This window comes from Gouania willdenowi, chromosome 20 (genome assembly GCF_900634775.1).
Source record: "Gouania willdenowi chromosome 20, fGouWil2.1, whole genome shotgun sequence".
Lineage (NCBI taxonomy): Eukaryota > Metazoa > Chordata > Actinopteri > Blenniiformes > Gobiesocidae > Gouania > Gouania willdenowi.
In genome coordinates, this window is record NC_041063.1 from 27,689,452 (window position 1) to 27,713,947 (window position 24,496).

A 24,496-nucleotide genomic window follows, 5' to 3' on the forward strand; every position below is an offset into this window, starting at 1 on the left:
GAAATGGTCTGAAACCAGTTCAAATCTAAGACCAGATCTACTGTAGAATTGGTATGAAACCAGTTTGAAACTTAATATGTTGTAGGTCTAAAGTCTCATTTAAATTTAAACTTAAAGTCATATTTTACAGAATGATGTTGGATTGTCATAGACACACACACACACACACACACACACACACACACACACACTTCTATTTTTACACGTGCTGAGAAGTGTCGGTCGACGGACACACTCCCGTTGTCGAGAGGATAAGTGTGTGTGTGTGTGTTTCTGTGTGTGTGTGTATAGGTCGCCATCAGAGGTGTTGTCGTGTGCTTGTGTGTGTGTGTGTGTGTGTGTGTGTGTGTGTGTGTGTGTGTGTGTGTGTGTGTGTGTGTGTGTGTGTGTGTGTGTGTGTGTGTGTGTGTGTGTGTGTGTGTGTGTGTGTGTGTGTGTGTGTGTGTGTGTGTGTGTGTGTGTGTGTGTGTGTGTGTGAGAGGCTGAGGACGTGTGTGAGAGATGAAGTGTGTCCTGGAGTCATGCCTGAACACAGCGGCGCCACTATGACAAGCTGTGGTGTTAGAGACACACACACGCGCGCGTATATATGTGTAGTGTGTGTGTGTGTGTGTGATAATTATGAACTTCTATAAGTTGTACACACGCTGAGTGAGTGGGCGGAGTAATGGCATCTCCTGTATGGTGGCCTGTGAGGCTCACAGCTGTCGCCGTGGCAACTTGCCTCCCGCCTCCAATTAACGATAATCAGGACTTATTAAAAGCTGTGATTGACAGCTGGAACAGGCTCCGCCCACCTAATGGTGTTTGTTTCCTAAAAATATCATCTGAAGAGTGAACCTGAAACCTTTGTTTGTTCTTTGGCAGGAAGCTTTGGATTACATTAGTATTGTTATTAATGTGATTATTGTCATTTTTTCCATGTGGTTATTATTTTTAATGTTATTATTTTCATTAATATGTTTATTATTTTTGCTATTAATTGGATTATTATTATTACTGTGAATAATCTAACTCAAAAATGAATTAATGGATTGTGATGAAATCTTGAGGAAATATCCCAAATAAGATAAAGAACATGTGATTAGATCCAGATCAATATTGATCATTAAATGAATTGAATTTATCATAAATCCCTATGTTCAGCTCTATGAGATGGTTCTACAGCTCCTCCTGCTGGTCACTTTGTGCGTTACATGCTGTAGTTATAAATTGCGTTTCACTTCCTGTTTAGATCAAACAGCAGCACAGACACGTGATAAAAAGTGTTTGAGTTTGTGTCTCTGATTGATGCTGTTGTTATTGTTGTTGTTGTTGTGTGTGTTGATGGTCTGTAGCCCCTTAACTGACTCACTCTGTTCAGTCTGTTCATCATGTGCACCATCCTGACCAACTGCTGCTTCATGGCCATGTCAGAGCCTGCCTACTGGGCCAAGTACCTGGAGTAAGTACCTCTGTACATTTGTCTGTACATCCGTCTGTACATCCGTCTGTACATCTGGAAATTTACTTTGATCTCAATAATTCTAGCAAGTTTATTTTGTCCTCTTTATACAGTATATATATATATATAATATGTAATAAGTTTATCTCCTGACATGTTTCAACTGTTAACTGCCAGTCTTCCTCAGAGGTGATTACTTTGATGTGTCCCGATGAGTTCTCTCATAATGAAAGCATCAAAGCCTCTTCTGATGACTTTCATGTGTCCTGATGTGTTCGGGTGACAGGGGGCGTGGCCAACTTGAGAGTTTTCTCAGAAAGAACTCATAAGGACATTCAGACAGAATGAATAAGTGAAGCTGGAGTTTGATTCATATTTATCTTCTTTCTGCTCCGTTTCTTCTTCTCTGTCCTTCATCACTTCGTCTTTCTTTTCTTCTGTCTGTAATCCTGTTTCTCTGGTTCACCCTTTAACCTTTTTAGTTCCATGTGTCAGCGGTTTTAGAACACTGGGTGTTCTGGACATTAAAGGTCACATATCATGCTATTTTTCACACATCTCCATTTGTTCTAAAAACCACAAAAACATAGTAGTGGTTTGAGGTTTATTTTCCAGAGTTTTAGCTTCTGAAAAGTCACTTTCTGAGCAGTAACCCTAACGCTATTCATGAGTGGGCGTGTCTATAGATGCAGAATTGCCTGCATATCTCGCTCTTTAACGAGGGGGATCAGTGATCACCAAAGCAAATTTATCACAACTTCTCTTCACAGTTGTTTATTCAGTCGGTGTGGAGCCTCGGTCTGAGAGTAGGACAAGAACAAGTCTAGAACCAAGATTGGCCAGAACTAGTGTGAAACCAGTCTGAAACTACAAACAATGTCAATCTGCTCTTAACCCAGAACCAGAACTGGTTTTAAACTAAGTCTAGGTCTATATCCAAGGCCAGACCCAGACCTGGTGTGAAACCAGATGCTAAATGTGGTTGTGCGTGCGTTCCTCTACAGGTACACCTTCACTGGGATCTACACCTTTGAGTCGCTCATTAAGATCCTGGCGCGGGGCTTCTGCATCGGACCCTTCACCTTCCTCAGGGATCCCTGGAACTGGTTGGACTTTAGCGTCATCGTCATGGCGTGAGTGAATCCACACGAGTCACATGACCATCACACATTAGTCTTAGTGTTTGTTTAGCTTTCTGCTACACAAAAACCACGTTACGATAATGCTATAACTTTAATTACATAGGCAGGATTAGCATTAGCATTAGCCTGAGTTTATTCCTAGCACAGAACTAGCAGCATTAGCTGATAGCTGATGAGCTAACTTGATGCAAATGTTAGCGTCATCCTTTTTAATTTTGTACTGGAGGACTTGTCAGATTTAGCTTCCACCCTTGCTGAGTCATGCTGTTTATTTTAGCTAGCGCCGGTGTTACAAACCTCTGGGTTATGATGATTATCAGTTTATCATCATCATCAATGCAACTGTTTGGTATTTCTCTGTATGTTTCCAATGAATGTGGCGTGAACAAATAATTCAATAAAGTTAATCAATAGAAAGGCTAGTGATCAGAAACTTTTGCCTTTTAAAGACAAACTGCTGTTGGTGAATTCCAGGAGCAGGTGTTTGTTTCCTGCAGAGCTTTCAGAATAAGAGTCAGAAAAAGAGCAGAAATAATCAGAGATTTGCTCAGCGTTTCTGACACCAGTCGAGGCGTCTCAGGCGATTAAAACTGCGGCCGCGGGAAGAAAAAAAGGCGCCTCTGTGAGCATTTTGACGTCAGTTAGTGCTGCGAGGCAGAAGTGTTATTTGTTAACGTCGGACACATTTGCACAGTAAGGAGAAACGGAGCAGTCGGACCAACAAAAGGCAAACTTCAAGCTGTCTGTCATTAGAATGACTCGGCATTTTCAGCTGCTTCGTCTGCAGCCGCAGAAAATAGAGATGACTGCTTTTTACTTCTGCTATAATACTTTATAAAGCTCAACTCACAGCAGTCAGCCACAAGATTAGGGACACTCATGACTCACAAGCTGGACAAGGTCATCCAATGCTAACAGGGAGCATATAATGCTAACGGGAATCAGCCAGTGCTAACAGAAACCATCATCTAATGTTAACAGGAACCATAATTAATGCTAACATGAACCATCATTAATTCTAACAGGAACTATTCAATGCTAACAGGGAGCATCTAATGCTAACAGGAACCATCATCTAATGCTAACAGGAACCATCATCTAATGCTAACAGAAACCATTATCTAATGCTAACAGGAACCATCATCTAATGCTAACAGGAACCATCATCCAATGCTAACAGAAACCATCATCTAATGCTAACAGGAACCATCATCCAATGCTAACAGGAACCATCATCTAATGCTAACAGGAACCATCATCCAATGCTAACAGAAACCATCATCTAATGCTAACAGGAACCATCATCCAATGCTAACAGGAACTATCCGGTGCTAACACTGCTGCTCTGTGTGTGTCCTGATCTGGATGGATCTGCTGCAGATACCACAGCACACATTCAGAGGTCTCACAGTGTTTGGTGTTAGCATGATGCTAAACATCTGAGGGAAGTGTCAGAGGAGGAGGAGGAGAGACAGTAAAGACATTTTTTGGTTTGGATAGCGATCCGATGCTAATCAATCAGAACAGGAAGATAAATGATTAGACCAACCTATCGGATCGATGCTTAACCCCTGAGGCCCCAAGGAGGCGTGGCCTCAGCCTGGGGACTCCTGACCTTTAAATGGAGGAACACGTAACCATGATGACCTCGTAGAGACTCGGAGAGAGAGAGTCTAACCAATGAGAGACGTTGTGGATGTTCTTCTGAGAACTGATGACAAACTATCTTTCACTCGCCAATGTGACGCTAAAAAACAACTTACAATTCAACATATGATGAAAATATGGCTAGTTTTTATTTCATGGCTTATTCTCATCAGTGGACAACTGTAGGGTTTCACTGAAAAATAACATTTAATGAGATGTCAAAGTTCTTCTTCTTTGGTTCTGCTTTCTGTGTAGTGTTGTGGTCAAGACCACATTATCCGAGACCAAGACGTGCCAGAGACCAGAATGCACCGAGAAAAGACCAAGAACGTTCTCTCTCTTTAGTTTTAGATTCTTTAAAAGTTATTTGACAGACAAAAAAACCGCATGAATAGCAGATATTTATCTTTTTGACCAAGTTCTCCTCATGAGTTAAGAATAATAATAATAAAATATGGCTTAGTGGTTAAGGATGCTGGACTTGTAATCAGAGGGTTGCCGGTTCAAGCCTCACCAGGGCCATCACTGTGGGATGTTGAGTAAGTCCCTTAACCCCGAACTGCTCCCCAGGTGCCGCAAAATGGCTGCTCACTGCTCCTCAGGGATGGGTTAAATGCAGAGGACAAATTCCATTAATGTACTAACATTACATGGGCAATTAAAGGCAAAAGCCCCGATTTAATCTTAATCTTTAATAATAGCAGAAATCAGTGCTGGTCTGGATAAAATAAAATCCTGAATATGGACATTCAGAGACCGAGACCTTTAAAATCTGGTTTCCAGACCAAGACCAGTCTGTAATACTACAGCGGAAGTACTAAGTATTTATTTGTCAGAACGTTATAAACATTATAAACACATGAATTACTCTGAAAATCTTTGATTTTAACGCTGCTTAGTCCAAAAGCAGCGTCTCGGAGAGAGATGTGGAATGTCTGAATCATATTTCATACACATTAATCACAGGGAAACATGTACGACCATTGACCTACAAAACTGTGCACAAACAAACAACATGTGAGGGCTGTCAGGACTTGAGATCCCAGACCAAGAAAATGCATTAAATGTAATAAGAAAGTTATGGATGTTACAAAAGAAAGTGAAATATTAGAAGATCATTTTAATCACAGATAAATATTAGATGAATACAAAGACAAATGAAGCCTTTGTGTTTCCAAGTCTAATAAGAGGTCAATTCAAAGGTTCTGTGGTTTCTTCTGAGCATCAAGTCCACCTTCATATTACTGCATCTTCATACATGGTGATAATCACTGATAATCAACATTTAGAAAAAAAAACAAAACAACAAAAGAAGAAGCTACATTGTTAGAAAGACATTCATGTCTATCACGAGAGGAAAGAAGGACACCAGGGAGTCCAACGACAATGGGCGGAGCTTATTAATGAGAAACCCCCAGGACAGAGACCAGATGAAGGACCAGGGGGCGGTCCTCAGTGACGAGAAAAAGACAAAACACACCAGCAAGACAAGGTCAACTTTAGGTCGTTTATTAGTTAGGAAGGAGACACACACACACACACACACACACACGGTTAAGAGCGCACTAAGTAAACATGTCAACACAAACACGTCGCCCCTGACATGTCACCTCTTCATCGCCCAGTGTTATTAAAACCAGAGTGATGGTCAGTACACACACACACACACACACACACACACAACCCCTGATTGATGCCTTTAGCCCCTCCCATTGAGTCCATGTTGTCATGGTAACCAACAACCCCCCACCCTCTCTCCCTCCATCGTAGGCCAGTTGCGTGTGCCTGTTACCGCGGTAACGCAGGTGCTTGTATTTCTAAAGTTTACGTTAAACAGCATTTGTTGGTAAACAACTGTTTGTTCACTTCAACATTTTAAACTTTTTTACATTTATAATGTGTTATTTAGGAGAAATGTGAAAATTGATATAAAATATGATTTATTTCATAAAAACACCTAAAATCATCTTTTGATAATAAAAACATTTCATCCCAAAGATCCAGATTAATAACAATAGTTCATAAGATGAATTATGTGTGTTTTGTTTGAAGGAGGAAACATGATTATATCAGAGACTGAATGAAAAGTGAAAGTATTGGTAGTGAGCGTGTGCGCGCTGTTCAAGGGTCTCAGTGTGAAGTGTCTGCTGTCACGGCGACCGTCTCCTCACTTCCTGCATCTAAACGGCCTGTTAAGCCCTCCTGAGTGATTCAATCAGCAGCTGAAACATGAGCCCTAATGGAGGACGTTAGCGTTAGCTTCAGAGCCTCCAACATGGCTCCGCCCACACTCACCAACTACAGCAAAGATAGAGAGTCTGAGAATAACACAGGAAACAACAACGTCTTTGTGTTTTTTGGTTAACGTTCATGTTGGAAATCTGTAATTGTTTTGATGTTTTTGAAGTTGATGATTAGAGGATTTTGTCTTTTTGTGTATTATTCTGAAATTTCATTTGTTTTTGGAGTTATTTTGTGCGTTATTTTAGCGTTGCACCAAATCAGATCGAGGGACACATGTGGCCCCCGATCCACCAGTTTAAAATGACTCCTGCTCTCCTGAAGAAAGACACGATGAATACATTTCAGCCTAGAAAAGAAGAGATGAGATAAAACAAAGACAAAATGCATTAAACACGACAAAACACACCAGACATGAGAAGACAAGAAAAAGTTCTAGCTGCTGCGCAGCAATGGTTGGGGCCAGGCAACTTTGTCGAGCTGAGGCTTGAACTCCAAGAAATATCCTCTGTCACTGAGCTAGTTAGCATTAGCACATGGAAATGTCACCTGTTGCTTCACTAATTCACTAATCCACTCACCTGTGTGCACACAGCAGCATTTTAAAAAAAATGAGTGATTGAGACTAAAATACTCATATTACATGTAGACAGCATGGAGATGATGGTAATATGTTTTAAATAATTATTTATTGGCTCCATCAGTGACGTTTGAAAATGACATTTTTACATTGACTCCAATTGTTAGCATGAGATTATAATTGAAAATGTGAAAAATTATACTTTAAGATAAAATTCTAATATTTTTCAAACTTCATCTACAATGACTCTAAAAATGTAATTTATTTTTTTTAAAAAAGGAACAGTTTTATTTAGAATTTGCAGGGATGTCAAACATGTTTTTAATAAAAACACAGTGATAGACTAAATCATTTAAATGTAAAAAAGACATTTTGGTGGAAGTTACAAACCTGTGGCACATTTGGTTGATTTATTGTGAATTTTCTAAATGTTGAATTTGAAATGTTTGCTGTAGCGCCACCTTTAGGATGATTGGTCTGTTTTTATAGCTGAGGTAATCTGAGATGGAACTGGAGCTTTGTGTGAAATTTAAGAATTGTTTGCGAATGGGAAGAAAGATTTAATTAGAAGACAAAAATTTCGGACGAGACAAATTTAAGCCGAGATAGACCGGAATAAACAAAAGACAAGACAAATTTACAGTACAATAAGATAGGATGATGATTCCAGATAAAACAAAGCATGGTGGAGGAAAGGAAACTAAAGTGTCGTGTTGTGTACTAATGGTTGTGTGTCCGACTTGTCGCTCTAACAGACATTGTGTACTAATAATTGTTAGTCCGACTGTAACGGACATTGTTGTGTACTTGTTCCCGCTCTCCTCTGCTCTGTCTCCCACACACACTGCCCCCTACAGGCTGTTAACAGAGTTTATCAAAGTAGGGAACCTGCAGGCGTTGAGAACCTTTAGAGTGCTCAGAGCTCTGAAAACCATCTCAGTCATCCCAGGTAAGGCCCGCCCCCCCCACCAGGGGGCGATGCGCTCACCATGGCTTCGTCTTGTTCGTCCAATGTCTGCTGTGTGTCGCGGCAGCTGGCCACGCCCACTTTCCCTCCTGATACCCACTCAGAGCTCCCTGTGGTTTAATGGAAACGAAAACAAAGGAAAAGTCAGTTGTGATGCGGCTCAGCGCGGCAGAAAAAAAGCCCAGAAGAAGAATTTTATTTAGTCTGAGAAACGCAAATAAAACCAAATATGATATAAGTTTAAGACAGGACTGAGTGTGGCCGTACACCCTGGAAAAGTTCAGAGTAAAGCTAAATAAGTTAACTAATGCTAAAGCAAAGAACGCTAATTTAAGCAAAATGAGCAAAATACAGCTAAATAAGTTAAATAAGGTCAACGGTAAAGGTTAAACAGCGTGGGTTTTAAACCCGCTCTGAGCGCTGAGGATCTGACTTGTCCTTGTCTCCGCCCGCCTGTGCTGCCCTTGTCCTGTGTGTCACCTCTGTGTGTGTGTGTGTGTGTGTCTTTGTGTGCGTGTTTGTGCGTCTGCTTGCAGATATGTTACTGAGGTTGTGGACCTCGGTAATGTGTCGGCCTTACGGACGTTCAGGGTGCTGCGAGCGCTCAAAACCATCTCAGTCATCCCAGGTGAGGACCGCCGGGGCGTAGAAACCCAACGCACCCCCTTCGGCCTGAGGCAGAACTGTATAGAGCACTGACGGTTGTGTTTGTTTTCTTCACCCTGCGCTCCGCCCGCCGGCCAGGCGCAGATGTTTGTTAGCGTTAGCGGTGGCGGTTTGCAGCAGGAAGATCTTTAGAGTGTTTCTGTGAATCAGCTGTAAACAACAGAGGCTAAACAAACAAATAAACAAAGAAAGAAAGAGAAGAAGAAAACGCTACATGTCATGTTAGAATAACAAATACACCACATTCAAAATGGGTGAATCTTTATTGAGATTAGCTGTTAGCCTCTGTGTGTTTTCATGGTGCATGTTAGCATGCAGTGCTAACAGCGCTACCACTGCTATAACCATGTTTAGCACATGCTCTAATGCTAACATTGTAGCAGTGGAGCTCCTGCTGGTCATTCATTGGCTGACAGACGCCTCCATGTTGACCACATGATCAGAATCCAGGAAGTGAGCGTTTAAACTGCGTCTGTTTCTACTGAATCAAACGAGGAAGTGTTAGAAAATACTAAATCCTGTGTGTTTGTGTGTTTGCTTCCTTTGATGTGTCACTGTATTGTTGTTTTATAGTAGTGGTTAGATCTGCTGGTTTTCACACTTTCCCTCACAGCGTTGCCAGGTTGGATTATCATACAGAGGCTAATGTTGCCAAAACTAAAAAACGCTACTCTACATCACTTTGTGTGGGGCCCGTTTCATATTCTTTATAAATATGTTGTGTATATTTCCAGGTGAGGGAGATGGAAAGTTGAAGATTAATCTTTGCATTCCACATATTGGTTTAGCTTTGCATATGGCAAGCAGTCCCACATCTTTGTGTTAGCTTAGCATACGAGAACCATCTTTGCATTCCACATCTTTGAGTTAGCTTAGCATATAGCAACCAGTCCCACATCTTTGAGTTACCTTAGCATATAGCAACCAGTCCCACATCTTTGTGTTAGCTTAGCATATAGCAACCAGTCCCACATCTTTGTGTTAGCTTAGCATATAGCAACCAGTCCCACATCTTTGAGTTAGCTTAGCATATGAGAACCAGTCCCACATCTTTGAGTTAGCTTAGCATATGAGAACCAGTCCCACACCTTTGTGTTAGCTTAGCATGTCGCTCTGTTCGCTGAGCATGCTCAAAGTGTAAAGGGGTGGGGCTATGTTTACTTGGTTCAAACTCTGAAAGTTTAAGAATGTGTCTTGAATGTGGAAGCTATTGGATAGTTAGCGCTAGGAATGGTTGCTATGCTAAAGACATTTAGCTTCACCTCACTGAGATCAAACCGTCTTACTGAAAAAAAATCATTTTGGCCATCTTACCCTGATAAGATAAAAGGCCTGTGTTTATCGTACAGATGTGGTAGATATCGCACACCTGGCAACGCTGCTCACCTTAAAGGGATGAAAATTAGCATCTCCTGCTACGATAATTCTGATAGAATGTTTGCTGTGAATCTAACGTTATTGTTTTTGTCCTGGGAGTAGCTTTGCTGCACGTTTAAACTTTAAAAACTATGAAACACTTTTCTATAGAGCAGCTAACCTGTTGGTGTATGAGCTCACCTGGTCATCATTATAACTGGTGACTTAGCTAAAATACAAAGTTAAAGTATGATTATTTGCAAAACTTATTTGGTAAATATAACAATTTACAATCTATGTTCCATATATTACATATTACATTCAAGTTTGGGGTAAATTTAATTTTTCAATCACAACTACATCTTCAATTATCTATGATCAATTACAGCTCAATTACCATTACGCTGACCTGCATTTTGACATAAATCATTATTTCCTCCCTGAAAGTCAATTAAAATTATGTTCTCAATTACACTATTATTATTGTTCAATTACAATTACTGAGCCTTGTGTTAGCTTTCTGTTAGCATCTCTAATGATTACGGGTCAGTTTGACCCATGTCTTAAATCAGCTGTAAAATACATTAAAAAATGCAATTATCTTAAGTCAAGTACAATTCAATTATGATTGCAACAGCGACATTGTCTTTCAATTACAGTTATAATTACGTCATTATTGTACTTATTAATTACACAATTATAATTTACCCCAACTCTGTATCTCTTATATTACAATATTTAGTTTAAAGCTACATGTGCTCTATGTTCTGCTTTGTTTATATAAAAACAATAAGCTCCTGAAGGTGTCATCAGTGCAGAACTGCAGCTCTCCAGGACTGTGCTATCTGTTGATGATGTCGGAGCTAACGCTAATGCTAACCGTCAGGTCTGAAGACCATTGTGGGGGCTCTGATCCAGTCAGTGAAGAAGCTAGCAGACGTGATGATCCTCACCGTGTTCTGTCTCAGCGTGTTCGCCCTCATCGGCCTCCAGCTCTTCATGGGAAACCTGAGACAGAAGTGTGTGCGTAGCACGGAGCACTGCAACACAACTCTGCTACACAACAACAACACATTCTACTGCAACAACAGGAACTGGAGCTCAGTGAGAGAATTCATCCAGGACGAAGGTACACACACACAAACACACACACACACACACTATCAAATATTCAGCACAGGTGTGTGTCTACTTCGGTGTTTTTAATCATTTTTTGTTGTAAAATCTCCCCATTCATTTCAATTGAGAATTTCAACATTTTAAGATTTAACGTCTTCAACCTTGAACTTCAGATGTTTAGCTAATTCTTCCACGGATTCCACCCAATTCAACGTTTGCTAAAGCTAGGCTAATGTTAATATTAGGCTAATGTTATGCTAATATTAGGCTAATGCTAATGTTAGCTAAGGCTAACGAGCATTAATGCTAGGCTAATGCTAGTTAATGTTAATGTAAATGCTAAGTTAATGCGAGCAAATGTTAATGCTAATCTTAATGTTAAGTTAATGCTAATATTAATGCTAGTACTGTGTTACAGCTAATGCTATATTAGTTCATGCTAGTTAGTGTTAATGCTAGCTTATGTTGATGCTAATGCTGGCTTAATGTTAGGTTAATGCTAACAAATGCTAATGCTAGTTAATGGTAGTTTGTGTTGATGCTAGTGCTGGGCTAATGCTAGAGTAATGCTAACAAATGGTAATGTTAGTTAATGGTGGTTTATGTTGATGCTAGTGCTGGGTTAATGCTAGAGTAATGCTAACAAATGTTAATGTTAGTTAATGCTAATGCTAGCTAATGTTAGCATTAGCATTAACTAGTTAGTTAATGTTAATGCTAGGTTAATGCTAATGCTAGCTAATGTTAGGTTAATGCTAATGTTAGCTAATGTTAATGCTAGGCTAATGCTAGTGCAGTGTTAAATGATGTGGGCTAGCACCTGCATCCTTGTTGAATATTTGTGTTTACGTTGCACTCCGTCCGTCATCCATGTTTGATAAACATTGTAATGTGTGTACACTAAAGTACACACGTTGGCACAGACACACAAACACTGAAAACATACACAATCATTGACAAAACATGTTCACAGACGTGTGTGTGTGTGGGTGTGTGTGTGTGTTGCTACAGGGACTGTTGTTTTAATGGACTGGACAATGTCATTACAGCACACTGACATCAACACACACACACGCACACACACACACACGCACACGCACGCACACGCACGCACGCACGCACGCACACACACACACACACACACACACACACACACACACACACACACACACACACACCTATGAGATGTGACACATGCTCAGGTCACCAGAGGTCAGCAGTTAAACACTCATTCTTTGATGTGTCAGCCGATCTGATCCACACACACACACACACACACACACACACACACACACGTTTATTTTGTATTTTTTGTGTTGCTTACTTTTGAAACATTGTTCAAAGATTCATTTTTTTATTAATACTAACACATTAATGAATGAATTAATTAAAACATCCAAAATTCATATTTCATTTTGAAAGGTGTATTATTTAGCTTTACATTGAATATAAAGTTTAATATTAAATATGTATCTGTGATTTGCGCTGTCTTTACTGTAAGGATGTTTACTCATTTCCAGTCGGTGCCTCCATCAACACTAGTGTCCCTCACAGGCCTCCGTATCGACCCGTAAAAGCTGCCGTGAAACCCGAGAGCTGAGATCAATGTGTGTGTGTGTGTGTGTGTGTGTGTGTGTGTGTGTGTGTGTGTGTGTGTGTGTGTGTGTGTGTGTGTGTGTGTGTGTGTGTGTGTGTGTGTGTGTGTGTGTGTGTGTGTGTGTGTGTGTGTGTGTGTGTGTGTGTGTGCCTTTCACAATAAGAGCCCTGATAATCAATGGACAACTTCACATCTGATAATATGCCCAGAAATCAAACATGGACGACTTCTCCATGAAAGCGTTCACATCATTTAAATCCTTTTAAAACACAGATGTAGAAGTAGAAGAAGAAGACCTTTCTACTGTTGCATCTGTGGGAACGAGGCGCCAGTGATCAGTGTTTGTAGTGAAGACGGTGAAAATAATTTGTTTCTTTTTCAATATTATTATAGTTATTGATAAGGCAATAATGTTTTATTTTTGTTTTTGTTTTTACCTTATTCACATTACTATTATTAACGTAAGTAATTCCACCCTGGGATAAATAAAGTACTGATTTGTTTTTAATGTTGTTAATATTATTTATTTTATTTTATTTTTTTAACCCAAACAAACTGCGACACAGTGACGTCATGAACCCGAAGTCCCACACTCAATACCTCAATGCTGTCATCTTAATATCAACGTTATGCTACACCAAATTACTCCAAAATAACAGATACACACACTTGTGGTATTTGGAAGTTTCAGGTTGAACTCGTACCGTGTCGGGGAGATTTTTGCTATACACACACGCACACACACACGCACACACGCAGACCATTGCTGCTTTATAGATAGATACATTACTATTATAATGTGTAATGTTGTTGTTTAACACTCTTAGTTTTTTCACATTATTTATTATTGTTTTTATAATTATTTCTATTTATTTATTTTTTTCACATTATTATTATTATTATTATTATTATTATTTATTAATAATAATATTTTTGTTGTCATTGTGCTGTGCTTCTGAGTGCAACTACAATAAAGATATTATTATTAATAAATCAAAGTAATGTGAAAAAATAAAGTATTATTAATATTGATTTTTTTCACATTATTATTATTATTATGACTATTTATTAATAATGAAATCTTTATTTGTTAATGTTGTGCTCCTGCTCTGATTAACGACCCTAACGAGCTCTGCCTGGCGTCACTGAGCAGATTAACGTGTTCTCTCGGTTCCGTGTGGCGTTCCTGTGCTGACTCGTTCTCTCAGGATTTTTAAGGAGAAATGAAATTAGTCGGCGTGTGAAGGCGTCACGCTGACACAATTTTCCTGTTTGTGCGACGTCGTCACTCTGGGTGGGCGGGGGGGGGGGGGGGGGGGGGGGGGGGGGGGGGAGTGAAGCTGCTGATGATCAGATGTTTGACTTTAAAAACCTGTTCAACACATAATGAATAAATGTACTCTGTGGGAGAATAAGACGTGTAGAAGAAGAAGAAGAAGAAGAAGAAGAAGAAGAAGAAGAAGCCCCTTAATCTCATCTGTTTTATATCTTTGCATTTTTAATCGTGTGTTGACGGTAGAGCACTTTGTGCTTCTTTTAATGGATGAAAAGTGCTCCAGAAATAAAGATTGAGGGATTGATTAATGTAGCAAAGCTGCCCTTCACAATAAGAGTCCACACTGACTGTGTGTATGTGTGTCCACAGATAACTTCTACAGGGTGGAGGGAGCCAAGGACGCTTTGATCTGTGGGAACAGCAGCGACGCAGGGTGAGTGGACAACATTAGACGTGAGCAGACGTGACGCCGGTGTGTGTGTGTGTGTGTGTGTGTGTGTGTGTAAATCAGGATCAGGCTTTGGGTCCGCCGGCCATCCATGTGACATTTGTGTCTGAGTAGGCTCCTCCCATTTGTCACATGGTTCTACAGCTGGTCCTAAAAGCAGGTCATCATAGGAGTCTAAAGTCTGAGTTTCATGGTCACTCCCTGAAACAGATCTTCATCCATATATTGGTCCAAAGTTCTCCTGGAGTTCACAGAGAGTCTGAAAATATCTAAACACCCCTCCAAACCCTAAACCATCTGAGATGTTCCACTGCTCCCTGAAACAATGGTTTGGTTTATTCTCCAAACTGTGACTGAAGAACATGAAGCTCCTCCTAAAGCCATGGAGTTCTCCTCAGCTCATTTCACTCAGAAAGGTCAACAAGAAATGAAGAATATTTTGTAGGCTGGGCTACCGACTCTAAACGCCCTCACTTTGTTGTTGTTGTTGTTGTTGTTGTGTACACTATTTAAAATCTTCTGTTATTCATGAACAGATCTGGCTGAAATGTGGTATCTATAATCTATGGATGTGTACGCATTGATGCTCGGAGCCCGATTTTTTTATTTGGGTTCCAGGGGGACTTTTTAAAAGAACTACTCCTCCGTTAGTTCTCGTTAGATCAGAATGCAGTTTGGTATGAATATTCTATGAATATGATGAGATACTGGAGCTTTTTGTGAAATGGGACCAATTTCCATTAAAGTCGTTTATTTGTGAGTCAAATTGTGACAGTTGGTGGTACCGAATTATTGACACATACCAATATTTGAATGGGGCTCATTACTCTGTATGTGGGGGCCCCATTTTTCAAATGGCTACTCCTCCGTTAATGCTCGTTGAATCTAGCTGTAATCTGACATAGATATTCTATGTCTAGAGCCTCTCAGAGACCTATTTTTACTCGGTGGAACTGAGTCATTTGTTATTTCAACGCTCCGGTGGCCCTGACGTAGTTCATAGTTCATCCAAACTTGTTTTGTTCATTTTTGTCCACTCTAATTTGCAACTTTTAACCAATATCTGTGTTTTTTAAAATCCCATTTCATCACCTTTTCCACCATTTCTGGTCATTTTTAAATCATTTTATTAGTGATTAAAACCATGATTTCCATCTTTAAGATGACTATAATAATAATAATAATAATAAACGTTCCTGGATAACAGTGGATATTATTCAGATGAATAAATAAATGTGGTTATCACAGATTCATAGAACAATAGACCATCATTTTACTGACTTTATGGATGGACCCCAAAAATCTCTCCTTTATTCCCCCTTATAGATGGTCCTGTCTCCACATGACTGTTCTTCAATGTTCATGTCTGTGTTCAACCACCTTCAGCTACAGTGGGGGTCCCTGCTCTATGGGACCTTTATTTTGAAAAGGTTGAGAACCACTGGTGTAGACGATGCTGTGATTAGAAACCGTACAGTTGTCATTGTTTGGGTTCTTGAGCTGATGTTCTGGGCCTGAGGCAGAAACCTGCGTATGTCATCACTGCTTCTGTCATGTGACACGTCAGGAAACACTAGCGTCACTAGCATCACTAGCGTCCAGGCTGACAGCGCTGGCAGCGTAGACGCTGACACGGAGGTGACGGTAGTCGGAGTGGACGTGAAGAAAAGACGTCGTCCTCCAAACACTGAAGAAATTGTTGAGTGAGCAGATGAAAACCAGGAAACCCAGAGAGGAAGTTCAGGAGAGGTGAAGAGCAGAAAGATGATGAGAGCAGACAGAGAGCAACATCTGGACAGGAACCATCCAGATGTTTCACTAACACACAAACATGTACAGTTAAAAACACATGCACGTCTGCTTCCAACCATTCACACAAACTAAACTAAACTAACCTGATCATTTAAACTGACCTGAAGTCACTCAGGATTATAGAAATCACATCTGAACCCAGGAACCAATCACTGAGTCCCATTCACACCTCAGGGTTCCACGCACCGTTTTCAATGGAAACGCACAAAATAATGTTTAAAGAAAAAGTTTGAAAATAAATGTTATTCAATTTTTTATCATATTTTTTGTATTTGGCAATTGGAAATTGCTAAATACATTCTTCTCGTAGGAGTTCTTGTTATTTTTCTTCCACAACTCCTTTGTCCTAGAACTCTTCCTACGTTATTAATGCAGCTCTAATGACACATGTATCATCTCATAGGGACAATGTTCAGGATGTGCAGTCGACCTTTTTTAGAGCCAAAATGTCAAGGTCAAGGTTGTCAATTGCCAAAAACCAAAAATTTCCATAACTCTACCAATATTTATTGTACAAGTTTGATGCTTACATTTATGAAAAGATTATCGCAAGTGGAATATTTTATTTTGTTGGACTGAAGCTGTACGACCTACCAGTAAAAAGATCGGTAGGGGTCAGAGTTCATGACATCACAAATAAAATAAAATACTTTTTTCCCAATAACTTGGCCACCGGTACCATTGAACAACATTTAATTTCAATGTCTGACCTTGTCCTTCGCTCAAGGTCATATTTAAGGTCAAGAACTCCTCAGAAAAGTGAAAAAAGTGAGACCTCAACGCTCTCAGGACGACAAAGCTACTTTTTCTTATAACATGGCCACAAATTGAGATGCAGTGCTCAGACTGGTACCATTGAACAAAATTTCCTTTCAATGTGTGACCTTGACCTTCTCTTAAGGCTATATTTAAGGTCAAGGTCAGTCTTCTGTTTTTCCTGCATTATTACTTTCAGTTTAATTAATAAAAAGAACAAACTTGTCAACAAATCCAGATAATGGTTGTCATTGAGGCCAGTTTTTTCAATTTTCTATTGCCAAATACATATTTGCTTTGCAAATACAGGTCATGCCTAGTTTGTTTATTGTTGTTATAGAATTCTTTTCAGAATAAGAGAAAATGGGCGATTGTAGAAGAAAGCGCTGTATTTTCCCTCTCACTGTTTCTCCGTTTTAATGTTGTTCTACAGACTTTGAATTCCCGCCTGCTTGTTTTCAGGCTTAGAGTTCGTCTCTGTTATGAAATGAGTGCATCTACAAAGTAGTGAATTCAAATATAATGATGTTTGTGTAGTTGTATATTACAATAATAATGTTTGTGTCAGTGTGTTTATAACGTCATGGATTCCCACACGTGAAAAAGGAAGAACTTAAACCAAACTCAAGATTTCACTCCTTCTAACTTTTATTCTTTCCAGTGACAGAAAAAGATAAAAACCTTTAAACATAAAACACAATGTTAATAAGTTCATCATTTTTCATCAAACATGGTTAATGCAAATAAACACAATTTCTGGTCAGTACATTTCATTTGGTAAAAATATATTTTAAACTTTTTTTTATTAAATCAATGCAGGTAATAATTTGTAAATTGAGGCATAAAATTTTTTTAAAAAAATGAGGCATAAACCAAACAGAAAACTGTCTATTTTAATAACCTGAAACCTTTTTCCTTATGTTTATATCAATTATAGATATTACAATTTTAATTTAACAATTTCTCAAAAGAAATACTTTTATATTATACTATTTTCATACATAAATAAATATTTTCACTCTGAATTTCATTAAAGATACATTTTAACTACTAACTTATTTTCGCCCTTAAATACATAAACTATTTTCCTCTTCTCATATAAACAATGAATTCTAAAATGATGAGTTATATTTGAACAGTCCAGTCATTATGAGCTCACCAGTAGCTCTTTGGTTTCAGTTCTGTTCCCGTGCGTATTGTTAGTGCACGTTTCAGATGTTCTCAGCTCCGTTGTTCACAGCTAAAGGACGTTTATAGAGTGACTTTCTCATCAGTGCGATTGTGCTCACCTGTTGAGGTGCATTACATGCTCAGATCGCCACAACACTATGGTTGTTACAAAATCCCACGGTACACCTGGACATGCCTCAAGGCTCACCAGTGGGCCACGGCACACCGTTTGGGAACCACTGTTATACATTATAGCGTTATAGATGTTATGCTGCTGATTTTAATGTTCTTATTGATTTTTTTTGTTCTTATATTGTCGGTGTTACAGTTGTCCTGGTGACCATGTTATCTTGTGAGTGGTTTTGCGTCATTAAGTGCTGATACTGCTGGGTGCTACAGTTAGACTGGTGATCATGTTATCTGATTCTGTGTTGGTGTTAAAGGTGTAAATAAATGCAGAGCTTCATCTGAAGTGTTTTTATTGTGTTTTAATGATGAGGCGTTCACATTAACAAGTTATAATAAAGACCAGTTAAACCTATACAGTTAAGTTGTTCTGTCTAATAATAATGACCAGTCTAAGCATTAACACAAGGAAACAACAACTGAGTTTGTGTGTTTTCGTTGTTGATTTGTGTTTTTTTTCTCATTTTTGTGTATTTGGTATATTTTTGTGTATTTTCCAGTTCTTTCTGTTCATTTTGGTTGTCATTTTTTGTATTTTTCTTATCCTTTTGTGTGATTTTCAGCAATTTGTTGTATGTTTTTGAAGTAATATTTTTTGTGTATTTTGGTAATTTGTTTTGTAAATTGTTCTGTTATTCTTATAGTCTTTTTATGTGATCTGGGAGTAATTTTGTGTATTTTGGCAATTTTGTGTTTGTTTACTTAGGGGCAAACACAAATTTAGACTGAGGGCCACATGTGGCCCCTGGACCACCAGTTTGCCCATATCAGACTAGACTAATGATAAACTAATTTGTCAAGCTCGTTGCTTCACTTCCCCTGGCAAGAGTTTCAAAATAAGAACGACAAATGTTTTCTAATGAGTGAACCAATGAGAACCATGAGGCGAACATGAACAATCCTTTGATCAGGCTCATTAACCATCAACAGAAACGCTTATTTAAATACAGGGAGGATTTTCAAAGTAAAAGACCAATAGAAATGATTGTTGATGAATAATCAAACGGAATTAAAATAGTTTCATTTTGCTCAGATTCTACATGGGTGGAAGCTAAAATAAAAGTTTGATTATTGTGCGTGCGTGTGCGGCGTGTGTGTGTGTGTGTGTGTGTGTGTGTGTGTGTGTGTGTGTGTGTGTGTGTGTTAAACATCATCAGCTCCAAACCTCATCTTATTTCCTTTGTGCTGATAAAACCTCAGCGCTGAGATTCTGAGAGATAAATGTAATGGGAGAGGATGACTGGATGAGAACCAGCTGTGAGGCTGCAGGTCCCTGAACGCATCGTCCAGGGATGACTTTGTAACATCTGTCCAGGGACAACAGAGGAAAATAGCTGTTGGCTAACTCTGCTACGTTCACTGGAAAGTCAGTGAATTTACTTTGTCTCTGACAAATAAAGTCACACGTAAAATAAAATAAATAAAATCTGAACTTATCCCAAACAAAGCCTCGTTAGCAATGCAGCAACGTTTCTCAGACTTTTAAAGAATCCAAGGTTTTCACATCCAAACAAAAGAGAAAGAGAGAATAAATCATCTTTATACGACGATGTTTAATGATTATTATCATATAAAGCCAATATATTTGTTTTCTGTTTATATGTCACACCTAAGTGTAGGTTGCAAAGTTTACTTCTACATAAAAACCAGCAGTTACTGAAAGTTTCAGGATTTTTCATGAACTTTCTAAAACAAATGTGTTTTTGTATTAAAATCAAAACATCATTTAGTCCAGAACGTTCCAGAGAAATATAAACTAAACAATGTAAAATATTTATAATATCTGTGATATCATGAAATAAACAGAACAACTGATGAAGATGATGAATTTAGTCTGAAATAGTTTTTCTACATAACAGTTGATAAGTTTGGTCAGACGATGCTATCTGTAGCAGTGCTTCTAGCCCCGCCCACATCCTCTACCACAGAGTGGTCGACTGTCACTACAATCATTTATCACTGACTTTGTTCATTTGTCACTCATGGATTTATTATTGGTTCTGAACCCTGTCTGAGTGTCAGTGTGGCTTGGAGACACTGTCTGCTCCACTAGGACCATTGTCCCCGCTAGCTGCTACATGTTAGCATTGATGCTAGCTGCTACATGTTAGCATTGAGGTGTTAGCTGATACATGTTTGCATTGATGCTAGCTGCTACATGTTAGCATTGAGGTGTTAGCTGCTACATGTTAGCATTGAGGTGTTAGCTGCTACATGTTAGCATTGATGCTAGCTGCTACATGTTAGCATTGAGGTGTTAGCTGCTACATGTTAGCATTGAGGTGTTAGCTGCTACATGTTTGCATTGATGCTAGCTGCTACAGTTTTAGCATTGAGGTGCTAGCTGTTACATGTTTGCATTGAGGTGCTAGCTGCTACATGTTAGCATTGAGGTGCTAGCTGCTACATGTTTAGCATTGAGGTGCGAGCGGCTACATGTTTAGCATTGAGGTGCTAGCTGCTACATGTTTAGCATTGAGGTGCTAGCTGCTACATGTTTAGCATTGAGGTGCTAGCTGTTACATGTTAGCATTGAGGTGTTAGCTGCTACATGTTAGCATTGAGGTGCTAGCTGCTACATGTTTAGCATTGAGGTGCGAGCGGCTACATGTTTAGCATTGAGGTGCTAGCTGCTACATGTTTAGCATTGAGGTGCTAGCTAAAATAAACGCCCACAAAGCAGAGCAACGTCTCCTCTGGTTTTCCTGTTTCTTGTTTTGCGCTCTGTGCATCAGCATTATGGTATAGTGAGATCATGTGACAAGAGAAAAGTTCCAAGCTGGTTGGAGTGCTAAAGAAAAGCGAATAACTGCATTATTTTTTTAGTGCAATATTTTTCTGTAATTGATTATTCGCAATTAACACATTAAAGTTCCAGCCCTAGTTTAAAGACACTGTGTGGGTCCCTCATGAACGTTATTGGTTCACGTTCAGCTAAAGCTGAAATATCAGCGGCGTCCTCATAAGGAGCATTAAAACCAGGCTTCACTGAGATAACACACACACACACACACACACACACACACACACAATCCTAAATGACTTCAGTATCTGTTTTCTGCTTTATGTTTCCAAATTTATCTGCAGCCTTTCTCTGTGCTGCCTGAGAGTCGCCATGTTGATGCACGTTTAACAGTTTTTTTTTTTTGTGTGTGTGTGTGCACGCACGTGTGTGTGTACGCTCGTGTGTGTGTTGCACCGCGCCGTCCGTCTCTGTTATAAGTGGTTAAAACATTATGTTAAAAGCTATACTGATCAATACCTTCACTACAGCACTGAAAACATTTCTCAAAGTGAGGGTTTGATTGTGTGTGCACGTGTGTGTGTGTGTGTGTGTGTGTGCGTGTGCACGTGTGTGTGTGTGTGTGTGTGTGTGTGTGTGTGTGTGTGTGCGTGTGTGTGTGTGCGTGCGTGCGTGTGTGTGTGTGTGTGTGTGTGTGTGTGTGTGCGCGTGTGTGTGTGTGTCTGTGTGTCTGTGTGTGTGTGTGTGTGTGTGCGTGTGTGTGTGTGTGTGTGTGCGTGTGTCTGTGTGTCTGTGTGTGTGTGTGTGTGTGTGTGTGTGTGTGTGTGTGTGTGTGCGTGTGTGTGTGCGTGTGTGCGTTGAGTTATGAGCTCTGTGACTTTGTGAATGTGTCGTCTGTCCAATATGCAGCCAAAGACACAAACGAGGCTTCCACCACCGAAACGCTGCTCCACAGGGAGGGCGTGTGTGTTGTCAGCACACACACACACACACACACACACTTTCTGTCTGAGCTCAGTTGGATGAGCACTAAATGAATCCCACAGCTTCGCTACACGTGACTCATGAAGTGGAGGAATGTAGAAACCTGCAGGTAGACGTTGAACCATCATCACAGAGAACCTGGCAACACAAAACACCTGCATCTGATGTCGCTACGTGCTAAGCTAACTAAACATGAACAATGTCAACATTAATGTGCCCTAGTCTGCACTTCCACGTATAAATGAATAATGTATATGAGACAGACAGTATCCAAGCATTAAATGACCTTAAACTTTAATTTAGTTACAGTTTCATAATATTATGAACAATTATTTAATTTAGTGGAATAATTTGAGGAAATTTGCAGGATTCTGAGATTTTTTGGGATTTCTTTCATCAATTTGATATTAAAAAATGTGGGAAAAGCGCGGGAAATTTGTATCTACAACTTGACCAGTGGTGGTCAAACTGTTTGGCTCAAGTCCCTCTTTGTTCGACAACATTTAGCTTAGAAAACTATTTAAAATATCTATAGATCATAACATTTTAAAGAATCTCATTTTGTAAAGTAGTGAATGAAACAGTTTTTAGTGCAGTGGTACTTTATTTATTTTTATTTTAATATCAATCATTTCTAGCGACCCCAAAGACATTTTTTTCTAGAATTAGTTTTTGATCATGTTTGAGCTCAGATGTTATTTTTACTGCTGTTTTGTTGAACTAGATTTATATTTCACAAAGTGAAAGTATTGAAATACTGTTTAAGATTGTGTTGTTTTCGTAAAAAAAAAAGAATAATAATTTAGATTGATAGATTGATTTCTATAGTTTTATCATCTAGACTGACTCTTTATTTGTTAATTTTCTACTCTATCTCTCTCTAGTACCCCATGTAGTGCCATTGCGTACCCCTTGGGGTACACGTACCCCAATTAGAGAAACATTGAGATTAGATTATTCTAGTCCAGTGTAATTCAATCTATCATAATCTAGATTAATTTGGTCTAAATGAATCTAGTCAATGTTAATGTGATCTAGTAGTTCTAGTATAATTTGGGTTAATGTCTAATCATGTTTAGTGTGTTTTTAGTAGAAGTGTGTTTGTTGTATTTCTGAGTTGTGTGTGTGTCTGATGTGTGTGTGCTGTGGTGATGATGAAGATGAGGATGAGGAGGATGATGTACCTAAACCTGCAGCACCAGGTCGCTGTGAACTCTGCAGTAACAGGAGCAGGTTTCACTCGGGGGAGGAAATGTGATTTTTGGACCATCAGATGACCTCATCCTGATGCCGAAACCCAAAACCATAAAAGCCTGGGACTGGGACTGAGCTAAAAACAACAAACACACACACACACACTTTGTGTTTGAGTCCAGAACCAGACCTGAGAACACGAGACCATCCACGTCGATACGAGTAATACAAGTCTGTGATGCACACTACACTACTTTCACAATTTGAGTTTATTCAAGACGTAGCAGGAATAGATCTGTTCCTCCCTGTTTCAGATGTATAGAGAATAGATCAGTTATTAAATGTACAAACATGAAGATGTTTCACTAAGGACAAAAACGTCTCCTCCGCATCTTTCAGTCTGTGCAGCGTCCGTTACATCTTTCCTCTCTGAATGCACGTGTGTGCGTGTGCATGTGTGTGTGTGTGTGTGTGTGCGTGTGCGTGTGTGTGTGTGTGTGCGTGTGCGTGTGCACATCATTGATCTGTGCTGAACACAAACACCTCCTCAGGCTTCAGACAGAAAAGCATCCTGAACAACTTCAAGTCTTTCAACACAAAATGGTCTTTGTTGTCGTTTTGTGTGTTTTTCTGCCGTGTTGTGTGTGTGTGTTTTTCTGCCGTGTTGTGTGTGTGTGTTTTGGTGCTGAACAACACTAGACACAGAGACGAGTTTCCCACGTCTGCTGGTCGTTTTAGAGCAGGGGTTCTCAACCTTGGGGTCAGGACCCCATTTGGGGACAACAATTTGAGGCTGTTTTTGCTCATTTTTACTCTTTTTCATCAACCAAACTTTTTACCTATTTTCATCACTTTTTCTTGTCATATTTTTGCTCCTTTTAATGTATTTTTGCTACATTTCTCCCATTTCTGACACTTCTACATCACATTTTATGTCTTTTCTGCACATTTTTTCACTTTCCAAACATGTTCAGCACTTACAGTAAAAACCATTTCTACCACTTTTACACCTAATGTCACATATTTTGACCCATTATTGTCACTTTTAACCTCTTTTCACCATATTTCATTATTATTTTTTTTACCATTTTAACCACATTCACCATTTGTCATGTTCATTATTTACCAGTTTAAACTAATTGAACTTTGAACCCTATTTACCACTTTT

At 39.3% G+C, this 24,496-nt stretch overlaps 1 protein-coding gene across 6 annotated transcripts in view; it reads left to right on the forward strand.

The window, feature by feature from the left end:
• LOC114453952 (sodium channel protein type 3 subunit alpha-like) overlaps window positions 1–24,496 on the forward strand; it is a 66,408-nt gene that overhangs the window by 26,551 nt on the left and 15,361 nt on the right. For 5 of the 6 annotated variants that reach the window (XM_028433998.1, XM_028433995.1, XM_028433996.1 and 2 more), the window contains exons 5-9: window positions 1,355–1,444; window positions 2,449–2,577; window positions 8,558–8,649; window positions 10,930–11,172; window positions 14,405–14,468. In XM_028433998.1, the coding sequence (XP_028289799.1) occupies window positions 1,355–1,444; window positions 2,449–2,577; window positions 8,558–8,649; window positions 10,930–11,172; window positions 14,405–14,468 (618 nt within the window). Of the gene's footprint in view, window positions 1–1,354; window positions 1,445–2,448; window positions 2,578–7,911; window positions 8,004–8,557; window positions 8,650–10,929; window positions 11,173–14,404; window positions 14,469–24,496 lie in introns of all 6 variants that reach the window. The other variant, XM_028433997.1, reaches the window with a different exon arrangement.